At 33.1% G+C, this 16,778-nt stretch overlaps 4 protein-coding genes and 1 long non-coding RNA gene across 14 annotated transcripts; 4 read left to right on the top strand and 1 right to left on the bottom strand.

Annotated features, from left to right (window-relative positions):
- The first annotated feature begins 819 nt into the window (after positions 1 to 819).
- LOC111280467 (uncharacterized) lies at positions 820 to 2,986 on the top strand. Of its 3 annotated transcripts, none has more exons than XM_089757146.1 (3): positions 820 to 1,444; positions 2,148 to 2,387; positions 2,534 to 2,986. In XM_089757146.1, exons 2-3 carry the CDS (start codon positions 2,184 to 2,186, stop codon positions 2,795 to 2,797), a joined length of 468 nt encoding a protein of 155 aa, XP_089613272.1. In that variant the 5' UTR covers positions 820 to 1,444; positions 2,148 to 2,183; the 3' UTR covers positions 2,798 to 2,986. The 3 variants fall into 3 exon arrangements, with proteins under 3 accessions (XP_089613272.1, XP_022723630.1, XP_022723626.1); XM_022867895.2 differs by having other exon boundaries at positions 829 to 1,444; positions 2,220 to 2,387; XM_022867891.2 differs by lacking the exon at positions 820 to 1,444 and having other exon boundaries at positions 1,468 to 2,387.
- Positions 2,987 to 3,727: 741 nt separating this feature from the next.
- Positions 3,728 to 6,501, top strand: LOC111280469 (protein NUCLEAR FUSION DEFECTIVE 6, mitochondrial-like). 8 transcript variants are annotated; one of them, XM_022867898.2, is made up of 3 exons: positions 3,728 to 3,987; positions 4,073 to 4,194; positions 6,190 to 6,501. In XM_022867898.2, the coding sequence occupies exons 1-3, from the start codon at positions 3,839 to 3,841 to the stop codon at positions 6,222 to 6,224; spliced, it is 306 nt and encodes a 101-aa protein (XP_022723633.1). In that variant the 5' UTR covers positions 3,728 to 3,838; the 3' UTR covers positions 6,225 to 6,501. The 8 variants fall into 8 exon arrangements, with proteins under 8 accessions (XP_022723633.1, XP_089613036.1, XP_022723632.1 ...); XM_089756910.1 differs by having other exon boundaries at positions 3,731 to 3,987; positions 6,123 to 6,501; XM_022867897.2 differs by having other exon boundaries at positions 3,732 to 3,987; positions 4,070 to 4,194.
- A 660-nt stretch (positions 6,502 to 7,161) lies between these two features.
- LOC111280468 (uncharacterized protein At4g28440-like) lies at positions 7,162 to 9,069 on the bottom strand. Its single transcript, XM_022867896.2, has 2 exons — positions 8,660 to 9,069; positions 7,162 to 7,652 (listed from the first exon to the last, which is right to left on the bottom strand). Exons 1-2 carry the CDS (start codon positions 8,916 to 8,918, stop codon positions 7,462 to 7,464), a joined length of 450 nt encoding a protein of 149 aa, XP_022723631.2. The 5' UTR covers positions 8,919 to 9,069; the 3' UTR covers positions 7,162 to 7,461.
- A 749-nt stretch (positions 9,070 to 9,818) lies between these two features.
- Positions 9,819 to 12,481, top strand: LOC111280908 (protein DEHYDRATION-INDUCED 19-like). Its single transcript, XM_022868443.2, has 5 exons — positions 9,819 to 10,222; positions 10,334 to 10,473; positions 11,317 to 11,394; positions 11,534 to 11,817; positions 12,072 to 12,481. The coding sequence occupies exons 1-5, from the start codon at positions 10,138 to 10,140 to the stop codon at positions 12,190 to 12,192; spliced, it is 708 nt and encodes a 235-aa protein (XP_022724178.2). The 5' UTR covers positions 9,819 to 10,137; the 3' UTR covers positions 12,193 to 12,481.
- Positions 12,482 to 14,541: 2,060 nt separating this feature from the next.
- Positions 14,542 to 15,667, top strand: LOC149510623 (uncharacterized). The gene is made up of 2 exons (XR_016335090.1): positions 14,542 to 14,790; positions 15,342 to 15,667. It is a non-coding gene; the product is annotated as an uncharacterized LOC149510623 (long non-coding RNA).
- Positions 15,668 to 16,778: the final 1,111 nt, after the last annotated feature.

The raw sequence follows: 16,778 nt of genomic DNA, 5'->3' as shown, positions 1-16,778 counted from the left end.
TAGGCTGTCATTTAGCAGTTGTTGTGCTATTATTAGTGTCTGAAAATTCTGAGCTGAAATCTCAACAGCGTGAAATTTAAATGACAAAGAAAGAAAGTAAAGGGTGTGAAGTTAATGATTCTAACAACCCAAACATTGATTGATTTCAACTTTTTTAACTCCAAATTAAACTGGATAGTAATGTTTTTCAGTTAGCTCAGCCAAAAAAAAGAAAAAAAAAAGAAACTACAAGAAGCTTTCCCCTGAAATATGAACCACAACTTTTTGGCCCCATATTCCTGTCATGACCTGCCTCTCTTAAGTTTCACCTGTCAGCAATGCCAGCCAGTTACTTATAAATTAACACTCCGACGTGAAATCTAAGGAAATAAGTCAATGTCATACCTTAAAATCCGGTAAAAACCAATTATAGATCCTTAGAAAATTTTTTATTTAATGGCTTTGGCTCTTCTCAAAGTGCATGTATTCTTATTTGAAGGAAAGTGAATGCAGGTATTATGGTGTGAGTGAAGTATGAATTACATGGGTCCAATCCCAAGTTGTCATTGCCCAAAAATTCTCAATTTCTGTAGATTATTTGTATAGCAGTGTTTTTTTACATAAAAAAAATGTTATAGAAAAAATATTGAACACTAATTTAAATCAAATAGAAAATGACTGAGTTGTGAATAGACAAGCCAACAAGAATCCCATTTTCTTTTGTTTCCTAGCCTGTCTGGATAACATGATTACTCCATTTATGTGAACCTCGCGACATATTAAAACAACCCATTTCTCTCCTCTTGAAAGGAAAGAAATTAAGATATGAAAAACACCATAAGGAAATACTAGGATAGGAGCCTAACAGCATTGATTTTCTTGATGTGTACAAGATCCTCAGTACCCATTTTGTTTCAGTGATCACCTATCAGAAACAGAGTTGAGCTCACCTCTTTTTTTTATTAGTACTAAATTACTACTATCTGTTTGAAATAACCTTTTTTTATTAATAGTACCTAATATTACATAAAAATTTTGATAAACAAGAAGTTCATCATCTTGGACACTTCTGATCATTATTGTTCGTCCATGGACCATAATCAGATTTTTGAAGTATGGCGGTAAATTAAAGGTTAAACTGTTGTTAGTTGTGATTATCTGACGTTAAGATAATGATTATAAAATTTGATTTTGAAATCTGCTCTTTCATGTGATTTGCAAAATTGAACTCCCTTCCCTGGGACCCATCCCATTTATTGTTCCGTGTTTGAGGAAGAATCTCCCAGATGAGCCAAGCCAAGCCAAGGCGTTTATTGACCCTCTCCATTAAACAATTTCTTATACTTTAACAGTTACAGGGATTTTGTATACCTGTGCCAACATTTTTGTGATCATTTTGATTTATCCACCGCCCATTTCATTTCATTTGTTTCTTGTTCTAGGAGCTCAAGCTATGGCCACTGAGGTAATAATCAGTCTTCTTTTTTTTTTTTAATTCTTGTTCTATTGGTTCTGTTGATCATGCATGTAAACTTTTTCATGAATTTATGTTCTGATTGTTTTGATCTTCTGGCAATTAAGAAACTGTTTCTGGGTTTCTGTTGCTTTAACTTATCGGATACTCCTTTCTTTTCCTTATTTTCTTGCTCATAATTTCCTTTTTGGTTGGAAAGATTTTGGCCTCTGGTTAAGCTGAATGTTACCGATGTTGCAGTAATAGACTAAAAGTAACCACGATTACTGGCTTAGTGGGGAGTCCAATTTTTGCTGTGTACTAGAGAGATGGACAGAAGAATCTAAATTTGAAAGCTTTTTGAGTACTTTCTTACTAATAAAGTGTTATCATGACTTTATTCTCATTGTGATTCATGGGTAGTCTTTGATTTCAATCTTACAGAAAACGGCCATTGGGGTATGCTCTAAATTTTGATGCTTAAATAGGAATTTCAGTCAGGATTTCATCTCAGTAGCCTTATCTGGTTAGCACTAGAAATTTACTGATCTGTGATTCCACCGACAGTCTCAACACAAAATCTCTTTCTATACATGTTATCCACTACCAGTAGAGACATTTCCTGCAGGATGGACCTATCTCCAATCTCGCCTATGAGAATCAAAATTGCTTTAATTTCAGTAACTGCTTTTGAAACTGGTTTGTTTGGATATAGATTCTGAGCTGCTGATCAGTTTGCTATGTATTGAGAATGAATGGTATATTTTCAATTGATGGCTGTTCCCAGAATCATGAGATGTCCAAGGGCTGGCCACTTGGGTTACAGATAATGAGCATGAGGCTTCGGTTGCAAGAGAGATTACAGGCTGCATCTCCAGCTGTTAATGAACCATACTCATTGCACATTCCCTCAAGCAGTTTTTCCTCATTTTCTTCCTCCAACCTTGACACCCAGGTAATTCCAAGAAACCTTTTCTTCCTCCATTAACTCGCTCTGCATTCACGTTCCGCACAATGATCAGACACAATTACAAGTTATGTAATTCATGCATTAACCAAAAATACTTGCCAACATGTTTCTTCCATTTGCGCATGGGCCAGTCCTCAGCATCATTTTTCCAAGATAACAGCGTTTCTCTGGGGATGTTAATTGGATTCAGACCACATGACAGAGGATCATCACTCTACTTTCAAAACACAATCCGCACTGAAGAGAGCAATAGGCCACCTGTAACAGGCGCCTGCAAGGATGTCTCTAGAGGACAAAGCACAGACATGTCTCAGGGAATTTGCATTCCTCTGATACAAGGCGCTCTAGTAAAGATGAGCAGAAACAGGAGCAAGTCAAAGCAATTGGATGTTTGAGGTTGAAGAAACAGTACTTCAATGGCATGGCATACAAATCAGAATAAAACTTTCTTTGACCTCTGCCAAATTCTTTTCTGCTGTGTTTTCAGAAATTAGCCATTAAATTGTAACCTTACCTATTTTATCTTTATGGGACTTTTTTATTCACACAGCATAATCAACTTAGTAATAGTAGGTTAGCTTTAACTTCCTTTTTTTTAGCAATTTTTTATTACAAGATTTTGTTTACGCTTGACTTTTTTTTTTAATTTTTAATTTATTTTTAAATCTTTTTATTTTGTTACGTATTTGTTTAAAAAAGATATTATCTATTTAAATTCTTTCGAACCCATAATGATAATTTTAATAATGTGTCAGATTATCCATGGAATAATTAACTTCTTTATGCATGACTTAATTCTAAGGTATATAATTTATTAGAGCCAAATAAAATGATTTAGTGAATTAATGGTTTGGCACTCCCAAGTATTCCAAAAGCCCAATGTAAAACAAATTTGAAATAATAAATTTGGTTAGATTGTATCAAAAAATCAATATTCAAATTTTAGTATTTATACTTATTTTTATTTTTTTATTTTGACTTTTTTTATTCAAACATATTTATAAAAAAATCAAAAATTAATTGCTTAATTAAGCTCTAACCACATAATTGTTATCTTTACATTTTTCTCTCTTAGATTCATGAGAAATTCAAAATTAAAATGTTTAATATTTCAAAAAAATAAAAGTAAAATTTTAAAATTAATACTTTACAAGGGAAAATTAGATAGCATGGCTTTATTACTTTGAATCAACACAATTTTAGCAGTATAAAAAATAAATAAATACTAATCAAATATCAAGTTAAGGCTAATAAATAAGGCAAGTTAAGATCAAACGTCCACGTGTCAGTAAAGATGTGAAAGAACCAATGGCTTTTCCATACGAGTGCATACACAGAAAAACACCACTTCCAAATGCAAATGCAAATGCAAAACCCCTCGAAAGCCTAAAACCCTCACAAAAACACGAAACCCTCCAAATTCTTCGCCACCAAAAATGTCCGCCGCCAGGTCCGTCCTCCGCTCTGCCGCTTCGCGAGCGACCGCAGCGACCAGAGTCGCCTCCGCACCCAAGCCCATGCTGCGACCGGCCTGCTCACCCTTTCGGATCTCCAAGCAAAACCCGCTCTCGTCTCGCATTTTCAGGTAATGGATATGAATCCCTCTCTCTTAATTGTTCAGAGGATAAATTAATAATAACAATATATAGTTTTGAATGAATTTGAAGAAGGTCACCGGTGGAGCTGAGCTGCTGTGTGGAAACGATGCTTCCGTATCACACAGCAACTGCTTCGGCTTTGCTGACTTCGATGCTTTCCGTCTCTCGCCGAAGCGCCGGTTGGACCCCTGAAGGTATTTCTATACACTCTTTTCTCATGTTGATCTGTTTCATATTTTGGGTTTCAAGCATTTTTAAGTTTCTAACTTTTAGCTGCCTTTAGAGAGTTGGGTTTTTAATGATTGAATGAAAGTTGAATTGAGATAAAATGCTTCATCGAATCATGGTTCCTACTGAGAAGGATTTGGTCCTTAGTTGCAGAAGCAAAATCAAAGGAAACCATATTTGGTCCTTAGAGTTGAAATGGTGTCATTTTATGTGGGAAAATTCAAAATGTTTAAGGGTTCCTAAACCTAAACTCTGTGGTTTAACAAATGATAAACTTGAATGTTTCGTGTTATGTTCATTCTTTATTACTTATCTTGTAACCAGAAAAGATATTGGCAGTTAAATACCAAGAAGGAAAATTATATACTCCTAAATATGTATTAGAAACAAGAATTTATGACAGAAAGTAGACTGTCTTTGTTAACCATAACTGTCCCACAATAAGTGTTTTAGACGTGCATAAACCACTCAAAAAACAGTAGCCAAATGCTGCATATTGTATGCCCTTTTTTCACCTCTTTTTCCCCTTCTCTTTTTTGGATAGGTAATCTATTCTCCTGTCTTGTAAATAAATGAAAGAATGTAAGTTTTCTTCTCCTTTTGTAGGGCAAGACAAGACTAGATGAAGGATAAGCACAGAGAGGGAGAGGCTTGTATGAGTTTTTCATTGTTAAATTTGTTGGAACTGCTACTGAATTTTTCTTCAGTAGTTTAATTGAGGAGATCATCTTTCTGAATTAATGTAAAAAAGACAAGGTCAAATGCTATGTCCTGTAATTTCATGGCTCTAGAGATGATTGATGAAATCTTTTTCAAATATTTTTTAAATAAGTAAGCTGATTGATCGTGAAGTTACTGTTAAACTCCTGAAAGTGGAACCTTGTTATGTAGTTTGTCTTTGTGTTAGATTGTTTTCTGAATGTTTAGACTTGCTTAATTGTTTACATACTTTATGGATCGAAAAGGGTCAAATGGCTCTCAATGATGCAATTTAGTTGTAATTGTAAAAAGAATAAATGCATGAAATCTGACACTTCTTTTCAGTTGATAGGCGTTTTGCTTGTGCATATTTGAGCTGATAGTCTTATTTGGCTGTTAATAAGTTTTGCAACTTAACTTGAACTAAACCTTTTTACATTCATATTCATGGCAGTATAAGGATATAAGACCAATAATTATTTGTTATTTCACTCAGATTGCAATGATGATGTATGATGAATGTCGGAAAGTTCAGGCAAAGTTTTTGATAAATGCACTCTAAGACAAGGTGGTGGAATAAAGCTTCATAGTAGGGTCTTTAGATGCTTTTTTAAATTTAACATGGTGATGAGTAACATTCTTATTCGTCCACAAGTTGGAAGGAATTAAATCATAAATAGGTGCTTTTGAAGGTTTTGTGATTGAAACATTAGATAAGATGATGATGATGATGATATTTTGTTATTTTTATTAATGTATGTTGCCTTTAATTTGAACCATTCTGAATATTTGAGGGCTGTAAGGGAAGAAACAGTGTTCATATTAAATTTTGTTATGAAAAATTGAATTTCATGCTCATGTTGACTAGTTTGTAGTTTCCAGAGGAATTTTAATTCCAGGATATTGAAGTTCTTGGAAATTGATAATTTGTTAATGATATAGGCTTCCACTCTTGTCCTGTTCTATATCCTAAATTTTGAACCTGTAACCTTCCCAGTGTTGTAGCTTCTGCTTCCTTTGGTCATGTCCATTATCTTTTAATTTGGGTTTAGGATCAGCACACCTGTGGACCATGCCTAAATAGGTTCTAGTTGTGTTCTCTGTTCTAATTCTCTCATTGTGTGTTGATATTGTTTTGTGTGGATAAAATCGTTATGCATTTCTAATACCGTGCACCCATTTTCTTGTACTGTAGATGGATGATTGTGTTTGGGATGCGATGATCTGTTCATGTCTATGAAAATTTCTATCATACCTTGTAGGACTCGATGCATTTATTCTCCCTGGTCGAATGTGAAAATCCGACGTTATGTAACATTTGTTCTGTGAGCATCCGGAAGTAGGTATCCAATCATTTTTTATTCTTACAAGTTAAATACCAGTTATCACCAAGTTTAATGTTTCTTCTTCCTGGTCCTTACCCTTAAATAATGGAAGTTCGACGTTTCCTTCGTCAATTTTCACACAGGTTGTCATGGATAGCATGCTTTAGTGAATAAATTTTGCAGGTAGACTTGTAGTTGTTGTATCCCCATGGATGACTTAATTCTTACTAAAATCCGCTAACTGCTTTATTCCGAGTAGCATTAATTTTCTACCTAGTAAACCAACCAAGCAACTTTAGCAGCTTTCATCCTGTCAATCTTTCTTATTGCATACAAAATAAATCCATGTATCATCCTATGTAATATTTTCTGCCCAGATTGCTACAATAAATCTATGAAATACATTTTACTAATATTTTTTATTCAGATCACAATAAACTCATGGAACACTACACTTGAGCTTAAAGAAGGCTTGCCCCAATTATTTGAATACGAACCCTTTTGCAGTCCAATCTTGAACATTGCAGCCTTTTGCCACATCAATCAAATTAATCTTCGATACAAATATGAAATGCAATTTCTGTTCCCAAAACTTTCATGAACTTTTAATAATTTCAAAGTAAAACCATAAATTGAGAACATCTTGATATATATGACATATATTGTTGGGGTGGTTACATGTGAGAAAGAATCCCATATCATTAAGGAATGAAATGAGATTGCCCAGCCTGGTCCTTTTCACCGCCCAAATAAAACCAGAACACAAAAGTTACGCATCACGTATGGATATTTAACAATTGAAAACTTGCAAGTACATCTTTCAATTTAATGCCATTGACATCACTTTGAAGCAAATATTTTGAAGAAGAACAAACGAGACTTAATAAAGTATTTAAAGCAATGAAGAACTAAAAACACAATAGAGAAGGATTTTACTATCAACACTTAATATCCAAACGCAATTTGATCACAAGAAAGAAATAGCATTCTACATATCCAACTAGTACTAAATTAAACCATTAGATGTTAAAAGTATAAAGCAGCATGACCAACCATCAGCAAGATTTGTATACCAAACCCAACACTTTTCACAATGAAAATTGTACCGTAATAGCATCTCACCAGCATTATGAAGATTAAACAAGAATCATCAGGCCACTTCATAAGAACTCCTTCGGTATCCAGTCACTGCGGTCCACGCAGTCTCTATCATTCTTCAGCTACATTAACCAACTCATACTCGACAAGAGATAGATTGTTATCTTCTTTAACAACAAAGTTAGAAGGATCAGTGACCTCAATCCGGCCCCATTTGTCGACAGCCAGCCTCATAGAACCCTTAAACATATCAATCTTTGCATTTCGAAGAATCACAGTGTCATCTGGCTTCATCAAGTCCACTGCAAATGGATTCAAGCATGATTATTATCAAACTGCATGGAGTTTAGAGTAGCATTTTAGCACGTCTAAGGAAATAGATGAAAAAAATTGTTTTTTATAGAAATGAGTGGCACAAGAAGATTCAAAACTACGACCTAACATGATTCTTTTTTTTTTTTTTTGGCCTTTCATACAGCCAACCCAGAGTTATGAGATATAAAGCTTAATTTGTTGTTATTGTACTATTCTCTCAACCCACCACCCCATGAAAATGTTATCAGGTTGGAAGTGTCTTTCTCTCAATTTCTTCATGCAAAACAAAAATAGAAAATCAAATACATGCACCCAAGGTATCTGCAAGTAAAATACAAAGCAGTTTCAAAACATTGCCAATGAGTGTCAGATTAGTCACCACTGGAAACCCAAAAACCAAAATAAAAGAGTTCACTATTTTTGCAACTTTGCGCAACAATCTCACAGACAGGCCACCAAGATTAACTATGAAAAGAAAATTAAGGATTTGAACGGCAATTCAACCAATAATTACGTTCTTGATTAATTTACCATACATCCTTGAGGGTTTCCATAACGTTTCAATTGATAAATAAAAGAAATAAAACTTAATACATGGCAAATCGATTCAATCACAATAATAGAATAAGAAACAAACTCACTCGGCTAGAGGTTTATCCTACCAATCAAAGGATAAATCAAGAAACTCAATTCATATAACTAAACCACCATCACAATACTAAATAACCCTCAATGGCAGCTAAGAACTAAGATCCTTGATCATATCAAATCCACACTTACATTAACAAAACAAAAATAGGATAAAAATCATCAAAATGCCACTGAATTTCATCTTTAACACAAGCGAAAAAGAAAAAGAAAAAGAAAAACAAAGGAAAGATCCAAACTTTGGTATCAAGGATGAAACAAAATGTACAGTTTTGAGAGAAATTCAGATCAGATCAGCAAAGGATAAAACTTTTTTAAGGAAAAAAAAGAGGGTTAAAAAATGGACCTTGATCATTACGAGCAGTGAAGAGAATAGTGCCGGTCTCGTCTCCAACAAGGCACTCAGCGATGCGGGTTTGGCGGAGATGTTGAGAAGCAGCTCGACCCTTTTGAAGGACCATGTTAGAGGACAAGACCTTGACGATTAAGGTGTGACCGTTGGTCCCTGGCTTTAGCTCATCCACTTTCACAAACACTGGCTTTCTCTTTTCTATTGTTTGCTTCTCTTCTTGCTCTTGTTGCTTTTGCTGGCCTGTCGTCGCCATTGATTCCAATGCTATAACCTCTTCTCTTCTCTGCTTTTCTTCTTTTTGGTGTTTTACTTTTCACAGAGCTTGTCAGAGAATGAGAAATGGAAAAGCCCTAGAAGGCCAGAACAGAAATTGAAACGTTCTTGTTTCTCTCTCATAACAATGAAACCCCGATAACCGGTGTCGTTTCGAACATTCGAATACTTAAGGCATTTTTTCTCTGCGGGCTAGTCTTTAAGATCTTACGCTAGACCTTTTCATCACTTTTGGACATACCATTGAACTAGTTTGACTTCTTAATTTGGATAATATTAATTATTAGTAATATATGTCTTAACATGCCAACAAATCAATCTTTTAATTTTAATAATCAAATTTTAATTTTTAAAAATTTTAAATAAAAAATTTATTGTAATAAATTATTTCGTACTTTAATTAATATTTATTTTATTTTTTATTAAAAACAACATTCATTTTAACTCTATTATTTTTTGATAAAATTTTGACTTAATAATAAAATAAGAATTCAAAACTTTAAAATTTAAAATTTAAATTTTATTATATACAAATTTAATTTAATTTATGTTAAATTTATTATATTATTATTTATTAATTTATTTCATCATTTAATTATAGAATACTTAATTATAATTATTATATTTTTACTTATAATTTGATATATATAAATATATAGTATTATTTTATCTCCTTATAATAAGAATAATATGGGCACCGCTTTCTGCCCGAACTATAAAATAAAAAAAAAAATTAAATAAAAAACATGAGGAAAAAACGAGGAGAAAACGCGGACATTTACTCTACGTCACCTCTTGTCCATTGGTCTTTAGTCTTAACCACCGCCTCATTTCTTTGTCCCTCAATTCAATCGTCATTTGTTGAAGTTTTCTCATATTAAGATATTTCTTTTTAATTAAAAGAAATAACTTTTTAATCATAAAATCATGCATCATCAATTATCAATAAAACACCCATTTAACTTTTCTCTTTTTCTCTGCTTCGACTTGAGAGCTTGTTGATATTGACAAAGCCATAAAGCCAAACAAAACCCTGAAACATATAATTTTTTAAGGAAAAAAAAACATCTTCAGCAGATATAGATATATTTCTGTTTGTTTTAAAGATTATATTTTTGTTGGTGAATAGTAATAATTAGTAAATAGTTTGAAGAGAAACATCCAAGGGCAAGGCGCCAAGCTCATCCTTTGGTCTTTCAATGGATTCCAATTTCTGGACATCTCGTCTTGCAGCTGCCAAACGCCAATATAATTTGCAGCATCATCATCAGAGCTCTCATTTGGGTTCGTTTTTCTATTATTATTATTTTAATATTTGATCTGGGTTTTTTTCTTTTTATCTCATTTTTTATGTTGGTGTTTCTGTTTTGAAATGTAAACAATAAATAAATAAAGATCGTTTGAGCATCCATGATTTTGAGGTCGAGGACGAGGTACGACCCGATTTCCCATGTCCGTACTGTTACGAGGATTTCGATATCTCGTCTCTGTGTTCGCATCTCGAAAATGAGCATCCCTGCGAGTCAAAAGTTACGGTGAGCAAGTTTCACTTTTATATATTATTATTAATAAAAAAAGGAAGTTTTTTTTTTCTTTGGGTTTAATGGATAGAAACAGAAAGATCGTTTTGTTTCCGTTTTGGTTATGTTTATACGAGGTTGTTCTTGTAAGTTTGATGTTTTTCTTTCTTACCCAGGCAAGCTTAGTAGCAAATTTGTTGCTTGGTTTGCTGTAAGGCATCTGTTTGCACGTTCAAAAGGAATACTAATAAAATAATAGTAGTTTCTTATACAATTTCTTTTGTGTAATCTTTTTTTATTTAGATAATCAAATTAAAGATATTTAGTAGCAATCGACCGGGCTATGGGAAAGCTCAAATTGTTAGGAACCTGGCAGTGTTGCTGCCATTGTTATTTTCTTGTTAGGCAATTGTGCAACTATCTGAGTAAGCTTTTCATTTTAGAATTTTTTTTTCTTTTGATCTTTGGTTCTACTGTTTTGGTGAATAAGATTATAAAGTGATGAGACCACCATATATCCCCCTTTTTTTGGTTAAAATTATGAAAAGAGGGTGATTTGATGCTTCTAGAATATGATGAGAATTTCACACACTAGTCTTGTTTTCTATAACAAGTCCAAGATGCTGCTGATGATTTTAGGATCTTTTCTTGTTTGTGGATTGAAGGTTTGGGTATTAATGTATCGGACGCTTGATTTGGAAGAAAAGAAATTTCAATGGTACAACCATTGATACTTTACCAACAAAACTAGATAGCACCTTATACAAGTCTAGTCATATTAGTTTTTGCATGTTATTTTAATTGAGAGATTTTCTTGTCATGAAAGAATCTTATACTGCATCAACCTTACTGTTGCAGATTTGTCCAATTTGCTCTGTCAAAGTTGCAAGAGACATGCTAAGTCATATCAAGCTGCAACATGGACATTTATTCAAGATATCCTTAATAATGGAAAGGAACTTCTCATTAACTTGTTTTTCTCTCATCTGACTTGGAAATTATGCGTGTACAGCTTCTTTGATTCTGTATTTACTAAGTTGAATTGTTAGACCAGTTTTCTTTAACAAAAGATTACCTGCAGAGATGTCGTAGGTTACGTAGAGTTGCAATTCCTAAGAGTCAGGCACTGTCTCTCCTGGACCGGGATCTCCACGAAGCACATCTGCAAGTGCTTCTAGGGGGTGGTGCATATAGTTCAAGCAGTGCCAATGTCTCTAATGCTGCTACTGATTCATTTCTTTCTTCACTCATTTTGAATTTCCCTGCATCTGAAGCAGAAGAAATTACAAAATCTGTTGTAACTAGTGTTGAAGACATTGCTGCAAAAAATGTGGCTACAGCACATATGTGGAAATCGAGGTAATGGTTCAGATCTTTTCTACGGAGGAGCATATTCAATAACGTTGTTACATTTTCCTAGTCCTTTAACTTTTCTTTAAGATGTATATTTTTTAATTTGCAACTTTGATTCTAATAACAAATCCAAGGAGTCCCTTTTTTACCTAGTGAATACTATGTCTAATGGAGCTTTGGCATAACCTTTGCTGCTGCATGAATTGTGGACTGCCTTGAATTTTTGAAAAAACTTTCTGTTTTTTTTTTCTCTCATGCAGTTTTGATCCTTGTTTGAGTTATGAAGAGCGGGAAAAATGGAATCGGCAAGCCACAGGGAGAGCCGGTTTTGTCCAAGATCTGTTGTTGTCAACTCTTTTAAATGACCAACAAAAGCAGTAAGTCGAATGAAAAATAATGAAGTTAGTTATCAAAATCTTGGTGAGAGGCACTTCTGTGTAGGATTCTAATGATTTTATAACTTTTATCGACCCAATGCTTGTCTAATCTGAATGTTGAAGCACCACATGATTGCTTCATGATGAGACCCCCCCATCATTTTATAGCTCCTTTTCTACCAGAATTGCACTATATTCTGGGGTAAAAATAACCTTTCTAGTTTATAGCTTAACTTTAATTTATGAGATGCTTCTTACAATTAAAGGTAAAGCTGTTTTAACCTTAGTTTCTAGCATAGCTCCAATTTTTTCTTTGTAGTTGGTTCCAGCAGAAAGTGAATTGAACAAGGAGAAACCCTGCAATTCTCTCGTCTGATATTCTAATTTCTGGGTTGATTGTATGGGGGTAAACCAAACCTCTTTTCTTCCCACTTCTCACCATATCTTATCCAATACTTAGGCTACACAACAAGAAAAACATCGACTTTCTCTTGAATTCTTAGTATAGACAGGATTGGGTTTCAAATCCTTGATGCAACCAACAGGACCAAGGAACTCTACTAAGCAAACCGGGACCTTTGTCACATGTCTAAAACTTGCTGAATTGCTTGAATTCATTACATTTAAAGTTATTCACTCACCTTAATCCCACATGCAAAAAAGGAATTTCTTTCCTGCGTTTCAGTTTCTATTAAGCAAAACGTGGGTTTCTACTTCCCACTTTGATAATTGGTTCAGCAACAAGCCAACACGAAGTCCTCCAAACCACCACGCATCCCCAGCTTTGGCAATTTGACATCTAACCCGATACAAAAAGGGTCAAAAGTGAAAAAATGGAATAGCAAGTAAAACGTCAGGACATTCTATCTCTCTAGTTTTGTCTACGTTAGGTCGGTCCGACAGTACTCATAAACTTTTATGCAAACAAAAAAGGGTGGTTTGGTGCATAGCTGCCCCATTTCACGCACGTGCACTACCTCCCACTTTCTCATCTTCAAACTTTCTCATCTTCAAAATGAACTCAAGCACAGATTTAATCATGTTTAATTTCTTTACCAACATTGCTTGCATCTATAAATTTAATCATTTTGCATTGGGAAGGGTTTACATTTAGGATTGTAACTTCAAATACTTTGTATTTTTTAAAAAATAAATTATATGAATAAATTGACTTAAATTTTAAGTTTATTTTATTTTGTATTTTTGATCATAATAGTAAGGGTTATGAAAATTTGCATTTAATTTAAGAGGAATTATCTGTTTTGATTTAAAAATTTTATAATTTTATCTTATAAAAAAAAATTTATAAATTTGATTCAAGTTTTAATTTATATATTATAACAAATTCTCGTAACATTTTGATGTGAAATTAAGATGTCACAAAATTTTCAAAACTTTGATGTCCCCAACACAAAATTATATAAATAGAATCAATATCATATCAAGCTTCAAAATTCTAAAATTGACTCCTATCATAAAACATTGATTTTTCTCGAAATTTTAAAAATAATTTTCATGATATAACATTAACTCATATTTGATTTATGATTATTTTAATATCATTTATGAATATCCGTATTTAATCTATAATATATTATCTATTTTAACATGAAATTTTTATGATGTTATTTCAAAAAAAATATTTTTTTAATTTAAATTTAAGTTTCAATTTATATTTTTAGAACATCTCAAAATTAATGTCCCAAAGGCCCTCCTAGCATTAAAAAAAGTCAGCCATATTAAACAAAGATTTAACCAAGTATATGAGCCAAAACCTGAATCTTGTATGAATTGATTATTGTTTAGGTACACTGAGAACCACTTGCAAACCACCACCCCACCCCCCAAAAAAAAAAAAAAAAAAACAAAGAAAAAAGGAAAAGCCAACTGGAACCCAGAAGAGCAACACCAGTGGCTGGTGGCAGCGGGTCCGTCACAAATTTATCATAGGCTGTGGCTAAAACTAAACCAAGTATGGCAGTTGGCAGGCGGATCAACAAAGTCGGTTCCAAATCGACTTTTTTAGTAGTAGGCCACAAAAAATTCCACGCTTTGTCTTCCACTTTAATTCTTTTCCCCTACACCTCAGCTGCATCGTTCTCCATTCAACCCACCAAAATCGAGCGGCCAAAAAACTTGGTCAAATCTCCAACTTGCAAGAGTCATACACAGCTCCCAATCATGTCTGCTTTTCGTGTATTAAAAAAGTGGAAGGTTAGTGGAGGAATCTATACTCTTGTCCACAATAACAGACAAGGATGTAAAACACTCGACACCCACAACTCCTTTGAGTAACAATAAATAGTTAAATTATTTGATTATATAATCATGATTTATTGATTAACACAAGAACAAGTCAAGCATTTAAGGGTGCTTCACTTTTTTGAAGAGTTTAACGGAGTCTTTGGTAAAGGAAGTCTATCTTTCTGTACTTCGGGTTTTTCTCGTGTTCTGTTTTCTTTGGTAAGAAGGGACTTTTGATTGATTTTCCAATGATGGTGGAGCTGTTTGTGTTGGGGTGTACGGGAATTGTGGTGTTCCTTCACGGAGCCAATTTCTTCTTCCATGTTCTCTCTCAACACCTCGCTGTTCGTTCTCTCAGGTTCGTTCATGTTTTAACAGCTTCTATAATTCTCAACTCTCAATTCTTTTCTTGTCTTTGTTTTTCCCCCCATCCAATTTGATTGGATTAAGATCGTTTTTAATCAAGTTTGGTTTCCCAATTCCCTGTCTTGTCTAAAATTCCTGAAAGCTAATATCTTAGGATTGTATAATGTCTCAATTAGTTGGCAGAGACCAGGGTAAGATTTATTTCACAGTAAATGATCTGGGAAAAAAAGAAACCTTCAGAGAAAAACCTTGTCTTTCACAGAAAAAGCTTTCCTTTTAATCTGTAGCTTCAGATATATCCATTTCCATACACAAAACTACTGCTGCCGAGCCTTTTTTCCCCCTCAAAAAACTTCAAATTCAACATCTTTCAGCTTCTTTTACTGCTGCTTCACCTTGAGTACTTGTCATAGCATTAACTGTTCGTCAGCATTAGACTTTGTTCATGCAATTCTGATGGATTTAGGTTTAAGTGATGTTAATTTTATATATTTATGTTTGTTAATTTTAAGGTTTTAACTTATGATTTTGTTTGGTTTCCAGTTTCTTAGGATTTGTTGGCTGGTAGACCAAACTCCAAAGAAAGAAAACAAAGATGATTCATTTTCTTCACGCAGGTCAGGTTGTAATGTGGGTAATGCTTGACGCTTTGTAAATATTTACATATAACTTAGATTTAATATCATATATAAATAATAATGATAATTTTGTATTCTTAAGGCAACAACTTTGAAGGAAACAACTCATCTTGTACAACTGTATTTTATCCATTTCTACACCAAAATTTGTCGTTAATGGTATCCTTCAAGTTATGTTATTGCTCCTGTGGAAGATGAAGTCTGATTTCATTTTTGAAGAAATTCTTACAATATTGTCTTGTTTTAATGTATTTAGTATACAAGATTATGATAGAATAAAATAAAATAATATTATGAATAAGATTAAATTAAATAATTTCATCTTATCTTATATTTTATATATGCAAAGATTATTATAAGATAATTTATTTATTAATTAAAATTATTTTTTTTTAAATTAATACAATTTAAATTATTGATATAATTTTTAAGAGTATGATAGAATACAAATTTAATTTCATAAATTAAAAATAAATATTTTCGCTTTAAAAAGATTAAATCATTGTATATTAAAAGATCGATTAATCTTTTTTATAATTTTATTTTTTTAGATATAAATCAAATATAATGCAAAATAATTATTATTTTATCATATCAATCATCTTATACATCAATTATAATCTTAAAGATTCAATCTCCTCGTCTCAAAAATACTGTCATAATAAAGACAGTTTCTTCAAGATATTAAAGAGATAATAACTCTTTTTTTTATAATATAATTGAAATTTTTTTGTTGTTGAGTGGAACATATTCTTGTCATATTTGGTTGGGCTGTTGGGTGGATGTTTTTCTAAAGTGGGAGGGCTACTGGTAGAAGGTGATGTTGTGATGATGATTGAAGCAACAAAAAAAAAAAAGGAAAAAAGAAGGTATCAAAATTTTGAAGCAAATGATTTGGTGATCTCTCAGGAACGTGATGTACCCAAGCTCTCATTATATTCTTATTGGGTTGTTTCGTGGAACAATTTTTTCAGATAGAGTGAACAAAGAAGAAAATAAAGGAATGGTATTGCTAGTGAAAATCTATTAAGTGATGATGAGACACCACTCAAGCATATGCTCCTCTGGTAGAATGTATCCATTTCAGCAATCCACCATTTTCTCTCACTTCCATGTGCTGCTCAAAAACCAAAAGCTTTACAAAATGGAAGAAACCCAAACTGAGATATAATTATTAATTACTGAGTAACTCGTTTAAAATTAAATCCCAAGTTCAGAAGAGGTCCAAAAAGAAGTTGGCCAGACCAAATCCACAAACAGAAGCCTTTGGTCCATCTAACTGAATATGTAACCTGGGAACTAATGCTTAGCCCAGCTGGTTTGAATGGACCTGAGCTATCAT

The sequence above is a fragment of the Durio zibethinus genome, chromosome 28, assembly GCF_047325235.1.
Source record: "Durio zibethinus cultivar Kanyao isolate XHJ-2024 chromosome 28, ASM4732523v1, whole genome shotgun sequence".
NCBI classification, from domain to species: Eukaryota; Viridiplantae; Streptophyta; class Magnoliopsida; order Malvales; family Malvaceae; genus Durio; species Durio zibethinus.
Note: the sequence above shows the minus strand (reverse complement) of the source record. Positions and strands in the feature narration are given on the sequence as shown.

Coding starts and splice junctions, on each gene's coding strand:
- LOC111280467 (XM_089757146.1), top strand. CDS start 2,184: ATGAATGGTATATTTTCAATTGATGGCTGTTCCCAGAATCATGAGATG. Junction 2,388..2,533: donor CCTCCAACCTTGACACCCAG/GTAATTCCAAGA, acceptor CGCATGGGCCAG/TCCTCAGCATCATTTTTCCA.
- LOC111280908 (XM_022868443.2), top strand. CDS start 10,138: ATGGATTCCAATTTCTGGACATCTCGTCTTGCAGCTGCCAAACGCCAA. Junction 11,395..11,533: donor AACATGGACATTTATTCAAG/ATATCCTTAATA, acceptor ACAAAAGATTAC/CTGCAGAGATGTCGTAGGTT. Junction 11,818..12,071: donor GCACATATGTGGAAATCGAG/GTAATGGTTCAG, acceptor TCTCTCATGCAG/TTTTGATCCTTGTTTGAGTT.
- LOC111280468 (XM_022867896.2), bottom strand. CDS start 8,918: ATGGCGACGACAGGCCAGCAAAAGCAACAAGAGCAAGAAGAGAAGCAA. Junction 7,653..8,659: donor CACTGCTCGTAATGATCAAG/GTCCATTTTTTA, acceptor ATCCATTTGCAG/TGGACTTGATGAAGCCAGAT.
- LOC111280469 (XM_022867897.2), top strand. CDS start 3,839: ATGTCCGCCGCCAGGTCCGTCCTCCGCTCTGCCGCTTCGCGAGCGACC. Junction 3,988..4,069: donor CTCTCGTCTCGCATTTTCAG/GTAATGGATATG, acceptor ATGAATTTGAAG/AAGGTCACCGGTGGAGCTGA. Junction 4,195..6,189: donor CGCCGGTTGGACCCCTGAAG/GTATTTCTATAC, acceptor CATACCTTGTAG/GACTCGATGCATTTATTCTC.